The sequence below is a fragment of the Anser cygnoides genome, chromosome 4 (assembly GCF_040182565.1).
Source record: "Anser cygnoides isolate HZ-2024a breed goose chromosome 4, Taihu_goose_T2T_genome, whole genome shotgun sequence".
In the NCBI taxonomy this organism is placed as follows: domain Eukaryota; kingdom Metazoa; phylum Chordata; class Aves; order Anseriformes; family Anatidae; genus Anser; species Anser cygnoides.
The window spans coordinates 29,452,750-29,469,475 of NC_089876.1; the positions used below are offsets into that span (position 1 = coordinate 29,452,750).

At 39.5% G+C, this 16,726-nt stretch overlaps 1 protein-coding gene across 1 annotated transcript; it reads right to left on the minus strand.

Annotated features, from left to right (window-relative positions):
• Positions 1 to 603: 603 nt before the first annotated feature.
• LONRF1 (LON peptidase N-terminal domain and ring finger 1) lies at positions 604 to 16,627 on the minus strand. The gene is made up of 12 exons (XM_048074396.2): positions 16,011 to 16,627; positions 11,220 to 11,338; positions 8,769 to 8,891; positions 7,909 to 8,055; positions 7,226 to 7,463; positions 7,046 to 7,136; positions 6,058 to 6,172; positions 5,412 to 5,533; positions 4,131 to 4,289; positions 3,869 to 4,031; positions 3,311 to 3,463; positions 604 to 1,855 (listed from the first exon to the last, which is right to left on the minus strand). The coding sequence occupies exons 1-12, from the start codon at positions 16,567 to 16,569 to the stop codon at positions 1,697 to 1,699; spliced, it is 2,148 nt and encodes a 715-aa protein (XP_047930353.2). The 5' UTR covers positions 16,570 to 16,627; the 3' UTR covers positions 604 to 1,696.
• Positions 16,628 to 16,726: the final 99 nt, after the last annotated feature.

Sequence of the window (16,726 nt, forward strand, 5' to 3'; positions counted from 1 at the left end):
TGTAAAAAAAAAAAAATCCTGTCATCTGCATTCCTAAGATCACAGTAATACAAAGATTAAGCTTTTAAGGTTGTTAACATACTGCAGCAGAGAAAGGGAGGATCCTCTTTCTTCTATTACACAAATGAAGTAGTATTCCCAAATACCAACCCAGAACTTTACTCACACAATAAAGACAAAATTTATCCTGGATAGAAGCCCACATTAAAACTGATCCAGCAGATTCTGGTTTGCCTGTAATATCTCAAGCCTTATGTGTCAGAAGAGACAGAGTCAGAGGACCTGACTAGCAAGCTTGTGAAATACCCATCTGTTTCACTGTAATTTTAGCTTTCAAATTTCGTGAAATGAAGAATTCCTATTTCAAGCCACCTTAATTAAGCACAGTAGCTACAAAAGCAGGACACCAGCAACAAACTTTTCTGACTGATAATCAGTCTGCAAGAGGTACTACAAGCAGAAAGAGATTACGTACGTACCACTTAACATCACAAAGTGCCTACAACCTTGATCTAGGTTAAACAACTGCCCCGATAGAAGCTTCCCAGAATAGAAGCACATGGAAAATTAAAGTGATTTTTAGTTTCTGATAAAGTTAAAATATTACAAACTTTTAGCTTTTATTGAAAATTAAATATATTAGCAAAAGCAAGATTTAAGAAATATTTTACAAATCATTTACATACAAGAAAGCCAGTATCAGACATATTCACAAATATGCAAACCTTTAATTACAAAAAGTACCTATTGGCAGCATGATGCTTACCTTGCCACTGCAGTGTGCTCTACTGTTGATATAAGGCATAGAACTCACATTTGCACCAACTAAAAAAGTTCAAATAAAACTTTAAGCTTTTAAATCCTGGATGCACAATCCCCAATACACACACGCGCACACTCTAAGATTTCTTCTTGTAAGCTCTATAAACTAAGTGTGTGCTCTGGAAGAACAGCCAGCCTGAAAAGCCCAGTAGAAATGTAACTGGTACTAGCATTTAATTTTCAGTTCTTCTTTAACATGTACAGGCCTAGGTATGTAAACCATATTCACAGTTTAAGTATTTTTAGACAGAAGTACCTTTTTTTTTTGCATTTGTTCCTTAAAATTGGCTCTCAGTTCAGCATACAGTTCATAATGTCACTTGTTTTGTGATGCTTACATTTACAAGATAACTTAAAAGTCTGTGCCATGTTCATAGTCAAGATAAATCATCAAGAGTAGTAATATCCAACAGTGACATTCAATACTATATTTCAAATATTTGTGCAAACAGCAAAAGAACAGTTGTATGAGGCAAACTTATTTGCAAAACCTTTAATACCTCTTCAATGTTGTAAACTTGGACTGTCAGCCTTAAGTCCTGCACTTACCACAGCTTTAAAAAGTCAGTGGCTAAAATTATCAAGTCTCAAAAATGTTCTCCTCTACATAGTGCAAATTGTAACATAGATAATGTGAAAAACATATCTAGCTGGATTGACTTTGTGCAATCATGAGTGGTCTTCTCTCATAGTTGAAGAAAGTGTGCATTCAAAGAACCACATGGGTTCAGGAAGCTGGGAGGGCAGGAAGGAGAGAGAAAAAGCAGTTCCGTTACACTTCTCAAACCAGTGCTAGATGTGCAAAGGCAGCAAAAATTCCAGCTGCAACTACAACCAGAATGGAGTATCTTTTCAGGAAGACCCAGGCGGTTAGTCACTTGGACTGGTCTCTAGAAAAATAGGTGAGTATATGCTGGATTTTTATCAGACGGTCTTTCAAAGACATCATAGAGAGAACTGACAGCTGATATCTGGGGTCTACTGGGAGAACAGCTAGAAGCCACCAACACCAAGCAGGGCCATTGGGCATTGCCTATAAAATAAAAAATTAGTTACTGAGGAACAATGTAGTATAGATGACTAATATGACAAGGAGACATAAAAGAAAGTTGTCAGTCTTGTTTAAAGTTCGATACCAACTAGAGAATTACAAATGCGTAAGATCAGGAGGGTTCTGAATGGATCTCTTCTGATCTATCCTCAACTTGGAAGTCAAACAAAGTACACTTAAGCTAAGGTTCATAAAGCAATGGGTTATTTTTAAGACAAAGGAAGCTCAGAGATTCCTCAGGAAAAGATGGCTAAATATAGGACAGTCACATAATAACAAACCTCTGTAACGCAAACTAAATCCATTACTTGCCGTGCTATTCTTGAAGATTGAGTATTCTTGATGCCTAGCACATTCATTGTACTCATCTTTACTGTATTTAAAGGACTCTTCTATCACTGCCCCATTCCACTCTCATCTCATTACCTCCTAAACAGAGCAGGACAACTTCATCTGTTTCTTCTAAGTTTATAAAACATATTTTGTAACTTTTCCCTGTACTTCATTCAATTTCCTACATCAAACCTGAGCTGTCATGCCCAGGACACAACACTCCTCTCAATAGAGGCCATGTCACACTGCATAGCAGATTTATCTCAATAGACTTGCAAAAACAGTCTTTGTAGTGGTACACTCCAGAATGACATACGACATTCCTCCCTTTCTTCTCTATCACACAGTTGACACTTAAGTCTCAAGTACGTACCCTCAGCCTTGCTGTCCAGATAGTTATCCTAGTGCACTTAGTCTTCTTTCTTACACATTGTTTTAAACCTTTTTCTGAAAAAAAGGTGTTCTAAAGTAACTTTTGAATTAATACACTGGCCTCCGAAGCATCTACAGTCCTCCCAGATCAGTCAGTATGGTCTCAAAGATACGTAGCAGATAGGTGATGGCTTTCTCCAGCCTCCACTCTTTCCGGATCTCTCTGCCCTTCACCAATTGCTTACAATAACCAACCAGATGGCTGCAGCTAGTTTCTTAGACTTAAAGTAAGCATTTGTCAAGTCAGAGCTGCAGCAGTGTACAGCACTAGTTCAGAAAGGAAGAAAGTGTTATTTATGATTACCTTTTTATCACAGATTACTGCCTACACACATCACAGGAAAGGAAATACTGAAAGTTTTACCAGTTTTTTTCATTTGAATTCTAACTGCTTTATACAAACCAACAGTTTAAAGTGTTACTGGAACTTAGTGTTCTCAGGTTAGTAGTTTTATCTACAGAGCAGCATATCATCCTTTCTTGAAAAAAACGGTTTATTAGTGACAGAATTGTCTTCTGTTGCTCTTCGTAAGAGAAACAAGACGTAGCCCAACTTCCTTTCAAATTGAGAAAAAAAAGTCTTTTCCTTTTCATATTTAGCAGTTGATAATTTTAATGTTGTTCCCCTACCCCCTGCTATAGTAAAGACTTAATTGATATTAAATGTCTCACCTGTATATTTTCCTCCCGGTCAGGCATTGGCCCAAAGTGCTGAAGAATTTGAGTGCGGAATTTGTTTCTTAAGTTTTGGAACCAATTACAGGCCTGATTGTAAACAAAATTATGAAGTTCCCTCAGTTTCTTTAGTTCCTTTTCATCAACAACCTAGTGGAGGAACATTAACATTATTACATATAAAGAATCACTACAGTTCTTAAACTAGCATAAACAAACTTATTTGATTTCAACTCTATTTAAGTCATTAGTTACATTTCTTGCATTCTCCTAAGCCTTGATTCCTAATGGCTGAATAGTAAAAAAAAAAAAAAAAAAAGTCCTGTGATATTTAAAAAGAGTTACAGCTTCATGAACTGTTGTTCTAATAGAAAGCACAGTATTTGTTATTTCATAATAATGAAGGACTAAGCTGGCTTCCATTTCTTCTACATGCTGGCACTGTATCCTCCAGGCAATCTATGGACCTAAAAAATTGACAGAGCCCTCAAAACAAATGAAGTAAAATTAAGATACTAGCTAATAGTAGAAATATTTGGACAGCGTTCTGGATACCTTAACATCTTCCAAATACTCAATGTCTGCAGTACAATAACCATCTTTCATCCCTCTCCGTAAAACTCGAAATCTCTTTCCACCAACAGTATCGACAACAGACCGTCCATCAGGTAGAAAGTGAACATTCCTAATTTGCAGCATGCATCCATAATCTGCAAAACTAGAAAACAGACCTTGTCAGTAAGTTAACTACACACTTTTACGAGGACACTTGATTAGAAAAAGACAGAAGAAGCTTGGTATCAGAACGCAGACCTACCCATTTTGAGAATCACTTATACACATCCCAAACTGTTTAGTCCCAGTTTCCATACTTCTGCGAATCATTAGTCGATATCTTGGCTCAAACACATGTAGAGGGCAAGGCACAGTAGGATATGCCATAGTGCAAACAAACATTGGAACATTCTTGGTCAAGCTTCAAAAGAATAACAAAAGAAATATGTGGCTTAAAATCTAATCAATGAACTGTTCCATTACAATACTTTTTTTTTGCAGTATGTATTTGAGGTCATAAAGCACTTATTACAAACTTTAATAATAACCACATAACAATTTTCATAAACAGTAAGAACAGTGACTGAACATCTACACACTGATTTGAATACATAATGGACAGTAAGCCTCACAGTAGTCTAGTTAGTGAGCTAAGTTATTTAAGTCAGTGAATATAGGGCTTCTCTTTGAGGACAGGGTGGGGTTGGTTTTTTTTTGTTTCCCTTTTTGGTTTAGTTTGAGCCCTATAAACCATGACAGAAAGCCATTATGCCCTTAGATGCACTGTTTTCCTTACGCTAAAAAGATGCGGCAGTATCTACATAGTAACTAGATCACCATTTAGACCATGTTCGATGATACAACCTGGCATATGATTTTTACCCTTGCAATGTCTCAGCAAGGCCTGGCTGAAAAAAATCCATTTTCTTCAAGCTGTTTTGTGAAGTATACACAGTTGATACAAATAAGGTAACATTAGCAGGTTTTCAATTTCACTACCTTTCAGACTATAAAAATGTAATTCTGTAATTTGTATAAACCAGTTTTGGTTTTCCAACACACATATCTACAATACATGATTCTTTATATATCTAAAGAACTCTACTACAGATAAACAGCAAGATAAAAAAGACTTATTTTCATCATACCTTTCTTTATACTATTAATCTCTATCGTGAACTGCTTTGAAAGAAATTCAAGTATCTGAGACTCTGGAGGCAACTCAAGAGGACAGTTCCATTAACAGCAGCAAAGCTAAAACTGAAGTTCCACAAAAGTGCACTCAGAAACAGGCAAACGTTTTGTAGAGGGCTTAAGAGCCTCAAGTTAGTAGTAAGAGTGAATTTATACATTGCTACTCTCAAAGCATGAATTTATTTCCACAGTATTAAAACAATGCTTATTTGCTGAAATACTTAAGATGTCTTTATATTCCTTCATATATCCATAACGTGCCATTATTAATATCCACAAATAAGATGTTTCTAAAATGGATTTCAATACTAATCTCTCAAGTTTTCTAGATAGGAGACAGAAAGCTTACTTTGAGTGTTCAGCAGTTTCTTCAGCATGAATTCTTTTTCTCTCATATAATTCATCAGACAAATATTTCATTATTAATTCCTCAAGCAGTTCTGTGATGCAGTATTTTCTGCTTGCCAGGTACTGTAAGGAAAGAAATAATCACATGTATTAGGAGAAGACTTGAGAAAATTCAGCTTTTATTTAACACCAAGATACAAGAGATGTGTCACAAATGACATCTTAGAGCTCAAATTCTTATTTCTTAGCATCTAAAATTACTCTATTTGAAAATTCTCTTTTAGTTCTCACAACTTTAGTATCTGATTCTGTTTATACTTCTATACTTAACACATACAGAATTGACTGTCTAGATTATACTGCCGTATAAATAAGGAAAGTGTACAGAAATCACAGGCAAGCCTTACTGAATAGTTACCCAAGTTTACAAACACTCAGGATGTAATTATACCAATAAAGTAGGTGATCATAGAAACATAAAACCTTTTAGGTCCTGAGACAAACCTAGTCAACTTGTATTATGTTTGCATGAAGTTTTTTTCTTTGCAGCAGCAAGTCATAACCCAAATGAATCCAAGTTGTTGTATTTAAGCAGCCTTTAAAATGATCAAGTGTTTGTCTATAGGAACTCTACTGAGAAACAGTACCTCTTTCAAACTCTCCTTACAGAGCGGACACTGAGGAGCATGGTCCAAGCACCGTTGCAAGCAACCTTTGCAAAAAGTGTGCCCACAAGGGGTTGTCACTGGCTCAAAGAACAGCCTGAAAAAAAGTTATTAAAAGTTAGATACCATGCCAAGTTTTTGTCTTGCTACAAAAAAGAGTCAGTGATCAACTTCTAATTTTTAAAACTAATACTAAAGCAGAGAAAATTAATCCTACGGCTCCTTACATTTTTTTCCCCTATAATGCAGTTTGTTTACCTCTACCACCACACCCCCAGTGTCTTTGTACATTCTGATCAATCTGAGCAGATTTCAGCTCTAAATATTTAAACATTTATTCTAATACAAAGATTTTGATCTTACTACTGAGGTTCAGAATACACAAATTAAGTGATACTTTAAAGAGCTAAGTTGCTTTAAAAGCAGTTTCTATTCTATTTCCATTCTATTAACATAGCCATGGACAATTTACTACATACAACATGCTTTAAGATTCTTATTCTGAAAACCAGGACAACTCAATAAGAACTCTCAAATACATCAACTACAACTACATCTACATTCTACAGTCATTTCCTAGACAAATCTGAGACACACAGGCAATATTCCTAAGCCTTAGTTTTCCCACAGCAAAACAAACTAGCTTTATTGTTTAAAAAAAAAAAACAACAAAAAAACAACACCCTAATATTTAGCTACAAAAGATCCTCTCCTGTTTGAGTTACCAGTTAACACCACCAAATCTAATTTAAAAGACAATCTGATAAATTGATGATGTACTATACAATGCTACAGCAAGTAACAGATTAAAATAAGTATTTAACTGCTGGGATATAGGAAGGCTGAAAATTACTTTTAACTAGCATTAGAACTCATTACAACCTATAAATACCTCAGTTTTACACATGTGCAAAAGTTACGTGGCCAAACACCTATAATAGAAATAATGAACCAGAGAGATAAATCTTACCTCATACATAGAGAACACTCAAAATCCGATACATCAATCAAATTCCCTGGAATTGTTCCATAAGCCAGTGTCGTATCCCTTTTTGTACTTTCTAAGGAACAGCAAGACAAAAATACTCCTTTCAAAGAAAGGCACAGGAGAGCAAATACTTAAAAAGTTTAAAACTAAATGATTGTTTACCTCCTTGCTTTTTGTGCTTGTTTCTTCCATCTTCACATACAACCGTATCCTGTTCTGAAAAGGAAAGCTTCCTTTTCAACAAAGCACCTTTTTCTTGGCCAGAGAGAAGGGGTTCAGAAGATACTCTCTTTAAGACATCTTCCTTGGTGAGGTCTTTTGGTGAGTTAAGAGCATGGGCAGATTGTGCCCGATTTAGGCTTCCACTGACAGGCTCCAGTACTTCTGACCCTCCTAAACTCTACAAAAGACAAATGAACTGTACTTAAAGCAAAACACAAATCCAGGTACACAAGATGTGAACATGCAAAGGTTCCCACAGTTAGTTCATCAGTTAGCTAGAGGAATTTGGTAAGCCAAGAGAGTACACAAATTTGCTTAGCATGAACAACTTAGTCTTGATTTGCTTCAAAGAGAACAATTGTATTTTTTATGTTTTTAAATTTATTTTATTATTTAAGTTACTAATATCAATTCTCAGTACTTTCTAATTGGTAGTTCACCGTAATGAGATGTCTAACATTCAAAATGAAAACACATTAGTCCCAAATCACAATTCTTCAAATTTAGCCAGTTACAGAAAGGCAGCATTTAGACTGGAGGATAAGTATGCCAAATAGGATATGAGAATGTCAGATGTTTGTGTATTAGCCAAAGAAGAAAAACTATCCCACAGTTTTTGTTACCTGCTCAGGACAAAGTTGCAAATTGCAGTGAGACTCAGCCACCTCAGAACCAAGTATAAAAGGTTTATTTCGAATATGTGGTGAATTCCAAGCAGACTCCTTCAGACTCTCCCCTAACTTCTCAGGTGACAGCACATCACACAGTGTCTAGAAAACAAACAGCCGAGTGTTCATAACACTGTAAAAAGAATCTGGGTATAGTTTTATTATAAGCCTAAATACCAAAACCAAGAATTCAATCTATATGAAGTTATCCCCACAAATAGGGCTTTATTTAAGCAATAATTGAGAAAGAACAATTGAGAATAAGCAGAAACCTACAAATCTGTATAACTGAGCAGAATTTATCTAGAAATCATTTCTGCTAGAAGTGATCTCTTCAAACAGTTAGACATTACACTGAAAAAGCTGTATGATGAAGATAATTTTTTATTATTGAAAATTTACCTAGAATTTTTTCCACTAGAAGTGACTTCTTCAGAGTTAGCCGTTATCAATTCAGCATCACATAGCTTTTTCAATGTGTTTTTTTTATTATTGAAGAAAAACTGTTGTGATAGGGATGTGAAAGAGTTCAATTTACAATATTCATGTTGCTGTTTGCTTTCCAGTCATCTAGGTTTTCATTTAGCATCTACTTCAGAAGCATAAATACTTTGAGACATGTTCTTTTTAAAACCTGTAGATTAGCACTCTCTGAGACAGCATGATACATCTTGACAGGAAGCAATCAAAGTGTCTGTCACTTGAACCATCTCTGTATGCGTTAAAGATTTTTAGGTGGTCAATGTCTAACATAATGGGAACTTTATGAAGTAATCAAGACAGAGGTAGTAATCCAGTTTGATAGATCAAGTTACCCTTTCTACTTCGAGCTTGGCTGGAAGAAAATCCTCATCAAGGGCTAAGCACTGTAGAAACAGTTGTAAGGCATCACCTACAAAGCCAGAGTCATGCAGCACTTTTCCTTTCCGGAAGTAGACCTGAGAAACAGATAACATGAAAACACCTCTAGTGAGTATGTAGAACCGTAGTATTCATCTTACAGACATTACAACCAAGTTAGAGTTAGAGCCCTCCATGATAAAAGAATGCACCTCTTCAGCAAACTTGAGCTGTGCACAGCATGTATGATCTATACACCTTGTTTAACCTAATTCCCTATGCTGAAAATAACCATGAGGTAAGTTGGTGTTAGTCTCCTTCCAGTTATTTTCTTTTGGCTTACACGAAAGGTTAAAATCCAGACCAGTACTGAAATTACACAATGCCTTAATTTCACCCTTCTGTGAGGGTGAAGAGGGGCACACGTATCATGGTAAAGCAGTTTTCAGAGGACACCCTTTTCGCCCTCAGTTTCATTAAAAGTCTTATGGTTCTAGCCCGTGGGAAAAAACTACAAACAAAACAATCCACACAACCATGCATCCCTTACACGCATTTTAATATATTCTTGATTGAAAACAATGCACTTTTGGAATTGTTTCCTCCAACTTTAATTTATTCTTGAACACTAGATAGCAGCCAGGAAAAATATATTTTTTTTTTTAACTGGGGTGGGAGGAGGAAAAAAAGAAAGACTACAGAATTTTGATGAATCTATAACAATATGGTGTTGGAACTTAGAAGTCCCTTATACAACACATCTCAATTTAAAGAAGCTGTGTTTGCAGTAATATAAACACAAGTTCAGTAAAACAGCAAAATCTAGTTTATACGCTAGATTTTAAATAATGGACCAGAAGATTGAACTGGAAAAATACACCACCACCACAAAAAACACTGAATACATTTTCTGTGTATTGATTGCCAGTATTAAGGAGTAGTCTGTTAAACAAGGCTGTCAGATGGGGTGTGCATCTTTTTTGATAGATTTGGTCAGATTCATTAAAATAGATCCTGAAGACAGAAAGTATGCTAATCCTCCTCTTACAGATAAATTCATCATCCTACAGAGATGAGAGTTGTTGGAACAGCTATCAAAACAAGCTCAGTTAAGCAAAGTTTCTTTCCAAACATATATAAAGAGAACTACCAGCAACATTGAGAAACAAAGACAAAAGTGCTCTCTGAATTTGCAGCAGCCACACCATTGCTGAACATAGGAGAGATCAAGACAGAAGCAGTTATCTGTCCTCCCAGGTGCAGGAAGATCTTGCTGCCCTGCTGTGCTCAAAGTTCAGACGGTGTTGCAGTAATGTTACTGCAATAAGCTGTAACAGTTCTGAAAGCCAGTGACCCCTCAGCTGCCTGCAGTGTTTGCAAAGCTCAGTTTCCACTGAGTTTCTCTGAGCTTTTCCAAAAAAACTTTCCCAGCTAAAAGAGCAAATTATTCTTCTAAAAAAAAAAAAAGGCAGCCGTTAAAGGTTACATCACCACAAACCATTCCAATTCCAAGTACTGGAGCCAGTAAAAAATGGCCTCAAATGCTTATTTATTTTTTTTACTATTACAAATACTATTGCAAAAGGATTTATTGCTCACACTTTTTTTTTTTGATTCTTTGGCAGCATTTGGGAAAGAAAGCTGTGCTGCCCTATTCACACAGCAAAATGTTTTACCAATGAAACTCAAAAAAAAAGTCGACTTAACAGAGCCAAAGATCCTAGTCCTGACTGGCAACAATGCTCACTCAGCTCACTCACATGATGTTCAAGTAACAGATAACGCTTAAAATGCTCTCAATTTGGACAATGGTCAAAGTATAAACACTTCGGGGGAGCTTTAAGAGGACTAGCCTTCACATAGTATAAGAAATTTCAAATGCCAATTACATCAGTGAACCAAATGTATAGGCATTAGTTCTGGTTTTAAGCAATTAAATCTGACAGCACAATTTCAGCCAGCCACGCAGTCACATGATATTCAGCTAAAGTTTGTAAAAAATTTTAAAAATTTTCTTAAGAGAACACACAGAAGTGTTGTTCTAACAAGTAACTGTAAACAGCACAGAAGTTCTTCACAATACATGCCAAGAAGTCAGTTCCGCTCCGTTTAACCCTGCATCCAGAATCACTATCTCATGTTGTGAGAGGAAATAAAAATACCCAAAGATTTTGATGAAGGCTAAATTAACTGTTCTAATTGGATTCTTCAGCCTACTCTAACCTGCAGTGCTCACCCATAGCCAGTCTCATATAAATAACTTCTTAAAGATACCTTTTAGCACTTTGCATGTCCAATGAGGTAAGACAAGGAAATCAAGTGTTTAAGGCATCTGATCTCAGTTCTTAATTTGATGCAAGTATAATGCAGAACACATTGATTTTATAGATAAACAGATTTTGAAAAATAAGTTTATATCAACATACCTCTGGCCAACTTGGCATTTTAGAAATAACAAAATTTAGATCTTCTATGGCTGTTTTATACTCTTGGAGGCCAGCATATGACTCAGCTCTATAAATTCTTAGCATCAGGTTACTGGAATCTGAAAACAAAATTAAGTAGCATTTTTATTAATTTGTATTTTTTTAATTAGATGTTCTTATAGCGGTATGTCTAAACCACACTACTTGAAAATAATACACTTCTGTAAATTTTAAAATACCTGGAGTAGATTTCCTCCCACCTTCCTCCCAGTATTCGGTTAAAAAAGATAAAAGCAGCAATAATTCCAAGCTTACACCTTTCAAGATAAAGATTAACTTTTGAACCCTCTAATGCATCATGCAGCAACAAGAAAATACGTTTTAAAGAGACCTACCACTGATACTGAAAACAAAATATTGCTCAGTACTGCTGTGACAACAGAAGTAGAGGACTACGTAGATTTTAGTTTCACAGTACACCCATTCAAAAACACCAAATCTCAGATTTTTACAAGTGCAGTAAATTCCAAGGATTAAAAAGTCTAAGTAATATGAAGTTTGCTTTCAAATGTTCAAGTGTTTATTTAGCCTGTCCTTTGTTTTTGTAGCATCCACCCACTACCAGCTACAGCTAGAGAGAGTCCTAGCACATCCACGATGGTACCATCTAGTACCAGAAGTACTCTTTATCCCCTCGTGGAATGCAGAGATGGCTGCTACCAGAAAGCCAGTAGCACCAGCTGGCAGCCCTGTTGTAAGAAGCTGTACTAGAAAAACCTCTACAAAGGGAAAACATTAGCGCATTCAGTAAAAACAAGTTCTTGTCTCCAAAATACAGCACTTTGGACTCCCAGTAGAGCAACCTCTGAATCAGAAGCACACCCATCTCAGTGCCATTTAACCTGTGATTTTCATAATGCAACTAATTGCAGTCATTACTTGGAAAAGTGCCAGTACATCACTTTGTTGTTGACTTTTTTAAATACACCTGTGCTTTTCACTGAAAGAAATAAACAAGTTAAACATTGGTCTATTGTAAACAACTCTCAAATTAAGTTCTCTAAGCTTGCTTCAACAAGATCTCCTTGGAGGGATGTGGAGGAATCATTTCAATTCAATATTCTACCTCGGTCTATTCTAAATGCCTTGTTTACATTTGCATAATTTCCAGCATTAGCTTGTTTTACATTCAAATCTGCTTCAGCAGAAAGCCAGACCTCTCAAAGTACCAACTGCTTTGTGTTTAGGCAATACAGGTAGAAGACCTTAACAGAAAATAAAAGGTTAGGGAAATCAAAACTGACAAGGGCTTTCATGGCTGTAACTGAAGCTCTTTCTGATTTGGTTACATTTTGAGTTGACAGTTTCCCTTCAAAAGCAAATATTCCCACATCTCCTTTTCTATTTTAGACATTTAACAGAAGTCTGTGAAACTGTCTTTATCTAACTTAAATGTGGAATTCTGCAAGCGTAAGACCTCTAACATCTGCTTTCCTGGGGCTTTGAGTTTTGTCACTACTACAGCCCAGTAAGGCAGGAGCTCAGATCACTTCAGACAGTTCTTTGCTGTATTTGACTCTTCGGTGTCCAGCAGAATCAATATCAATCCAAATTCTTTTCCTTGTGGGCAGCAGCGAGTGTGGGTCTTTGTCCTCTAATAAGCCACCTGTATGCACATGATCAGAGGGAGCTCATCTTTTTCAGACTTTCAAATGTAAAACAATGACCTGAGGAACTCCAAGCTTCTTTTCTAGGGTTGGTGGTGACAGGTAGTTTGGAGACAAAGATGTGTGTTCAAGTCTAGAGCAGGTGGTCAGTTTGTTTGTTTTTCAAAGAGGAAAGTATGGTTTCAATGGAACTGGTACAAAACAAAGAGCTAAACCAAGCAGCTTAATTAGGACCCCAACTTCTGACTGCATTGTGCTGCTACACCAAAACTGCCAATGAATCACAAAATCATTGAATATCCCGAGCAGGAAGGAGGACTCAAGGACCATCGAGTCCAACTCCTGGCTCCACACAGGACCACCCAAAAATCAGACCATGTGTCTGAGAGCATTGTCCAAACACTTCTTGAATTCTGGCAGGCTCGGTGCTCTGACCACTGCTCTGGGGAGCCTGACCCAGTGCCTGAATGATCAATACAGATTACAAACTGTCTCTATTTTCAAGACAGGAAGACCTAAATTTACATATTTAATTTAGTAGCATGAATTTAATTCCTGGGTTTTGTAATTATGCTAACTCTGTTTTGCAATGTTTCAGAACACATTTTGATGTTTGCCACCTAGCAGGAGGATGTAAAACTGTTTCAATTCCTTAGACCCGAGGCTAAACAAAGCAGAAGTAATTTGTGCTTGAATTTTCAATTTTAACAACCTGTTACATTATAAATACTGAAATCACTCACTTCTAGCACATTCAAAGAGAAATGATTTTAATAAAAAAAGATACTGAATACTTTCAGTGCAGAACCGTGTGTACCAGATATCATTAACTGGAAACTGTACAAAGATTTATACAAAAAGCACTTAGTATGCTTTTATTTTTTTTAATGTACTTTCAAAGCATCTGCTCCTGGCTACTGTCAGCATGAGCATACCAACAAATGAAGCATCCCTGGTATGGTCCTGCATGCTTTTTACCTGGTGCTTAAAAATACAAAGTTTTATAAAAAACACCCATGTAGTCCGCACATCTCTTCTGTACCAGTGTGCAGAAAAACTGTATGGCACAATATTTATGAAGGCAGTAATACAGGGTCATTCCGATCATCAGGGGTTGGAACATAAGAGAAGAGGCTGAGATAACTGCTCTCATTTAACGAGAAAACACCAAGAGCATCAGGAGAACCTTACGGCCTTCCAGAATCCAAGAAGAAGCTACCCAGAAGACAGACACAGACTCCTTCCTGAAGTGCTCAGGGAACCAAGAGACAGTGGTTATAAACTGAAACAAGCGCAGTTCTGCCTTTAAATAAGTAGAAGATTAATCACTATGAGGGCAATTAACCTTTGAACAGGTTGCCCTGAAAAGCAGCAGAATCTTCATCCTTGTAGGTTTTTATTACCCAGCTGGACAAAAACCTTAAGCAAACTGCTCTGAGCTCATTGTTTATTCTGCTTTGAACAGAAGACTGGTCAGCAGACTTCCTCAGGCCCCCTCCAGCAAGGGGGGGGGGGGGGAGGGGGTCTGATTGCACCCAACCATCTATCAACCATCTATCAGCCGCGTGTTTCCGGATTAAAGACATGCTGTACTTGGATTTTAATTCAACAGACTTCCTTTAAATAAGCTATTTCATTCCAACCCCTGTGAGGTACGTATTGTCCATGTGAATGTTAACATTCCTCGCGTCTTTCAAAATTAACTTCTACACCATGACAAACAGCAGTAATTTCTTTCACATTTCTCAAGAAGTGTGAGAAAGTTATAAAGGAATGCTGTTTGAGTAAAGGTTTAGCATCAAATGCTTTATTCAGGGCATTAGGTCTATGTTTATCACAATTTTTAATTCTGTATCTGCACTAGTAAGAAAAGAAAGAGATGAACTAGCAGTGAGGAAGCTGAAACAGAGCGATAACGATTTTGAATAAGAGTACATTTCTTACGCTGTGTCTTCTTCACCTCTTGAGTGCTTGCAAAATCTCTCATTCTGGAGGAAAGCAGAAACTGTACCAGCAGCTATTAACCACTTCCCTACCGGCCTGAAACCACCTCCAATCTGTAGCTGCGAGTCAGCCCTCTAAATTCACATTTCATGTGTCTCTGCCCTCTGATTCATGAAGCTCTTTACTAACGTTACCAGAATGCTTTGGATATAGTTGGAATGTCGCTCGTTCTCAGGACTGGAAGGACAGGAAATAGTTACATAAAAGAGCTTAAATGGAGCTTCTAGCACACGCACTGGATTTAAGTAATAGTTATGGATAAGCATCACAGCTCGTAACTATCCTCAGATCTTAGAGCCATTCTGAAAACCAGACTTTAAGATGTATCTTCACAATAAAAAAGTAATCAAAATTCTTTTATCATAGCTATACAAAGTCCTATGGTGTTGCTAAATGCACAAAAGATTAACTAGAGCCTAGAGAATCAGTGTTAGTTATTAATGTTATCTTTTATTTTTTCAAAAACGGGTCTCGAACCATTAATGAGGGATCGCTGTAAGCATTTGTGACTAATACTGGAGTCCTTGGTTTGTATTCTGAGCTCTATTTCTTTATGCCCTGCACGAGTCAGTGCTGTTCTTCAGAATACACAGAGGAAACACAAGTCCTCCTCTGACAGTTCTGATATTTAAAACAGATGGGACTCTGTTTGGTCACATCTATCCCCACACCCTATGCTTTGCCAGCACTCTGGCCACTAACGCGAGACTGAAGATCATAGCTGAGCGCACCCAAGTGAAGAGAGGAGGCTCCCAAAAGGCAGAACGGCCCGGAGATGTCACCCTACCGCGCGCAAACAGCTTACTCAGGAGCTAGACCCGAGAGCCGGATCGGAAGGATTAGACTTACACAAGCTTTCCCGCCCCGTCCCCCCACCCGGCAGCCGACCGGGGCACCACCACCACCACCCCGCGTCCCGCTGCGGGCACCGGGGCGGGCGGCGGGGGGGGGGCCGGTGCCGCCGATCTCCGCTCCCGCAGGTGGTGCCGAGCCGCGCCCGCGTGATGTCAGCCCGTTACACAACGCGGCCCCTCCGCGCCCGCCCGTTATGCAACCGGCCCCCGGCACGCCTCGCCGAGCCCCGGGGGGCTCCGTTCGCCGAGGCGGGCCCCGGCCTTACCTGCCCGCAGCGCCTGCCCGGCGGCGCCCAGCGCCTCTCGGAAGCGGCCCTGCGCCAGCAGCTCCTCCAGGCGGCTGCCGGCCCTGGCCCTCTCGCACTCGGCCGGGAACCACTTCTCGGCCAACTGGCTCAGCACCACGCTGGGCCGCGGCGGGGCACCGCCGCCCCCCGGCGCCAGCCGAGCCCGGCAGCGGCGGCAGCGCGCCCGCAGCTCCCTGCGCAGGCAGCGGCGGCAGTAGGTGTGCCCGCACGGCACCGTCACCGGCTCGCCCAGGAAGCGGCGGCAGCCGCAGCACCGCAGCGGCCCCTCGGCTGCCCCCGAGCCCTCCGGAGCGGCGGCGGCGCGGCCGCGGGCGAGCCCCAGGCGCAGGTGGTAGTTGAGCAGCAGGCACTCCAGCAGGCGGCCGCCCGGCGGGCCGAAGCACAGCGACGCCAAAGAGGCGCCCGCCGCCTCCTTCGGCCGGGTCGGCACCGCCTCGTCCTCCCCAGCCGGCCGCCCGCTGCCTCCCGGCTCCGGCGGCAGCGCCCCGGAGGAGCCCGCGGGAGCGGAGGTCGCCATGGGCTGCCCGGCTGCGCCGAGGGGGGTGTGACTGTGGCGGCGCCCGGCCGGGCTCTGCGCACGGCGCCCGGCGGGGCGGGGCGGGGCGCTCACGTGCCCCACCTTCCTTTACATAAAGCGCCGCCGTCATGTGACCCTACCGGCGCGTCCCTATTGG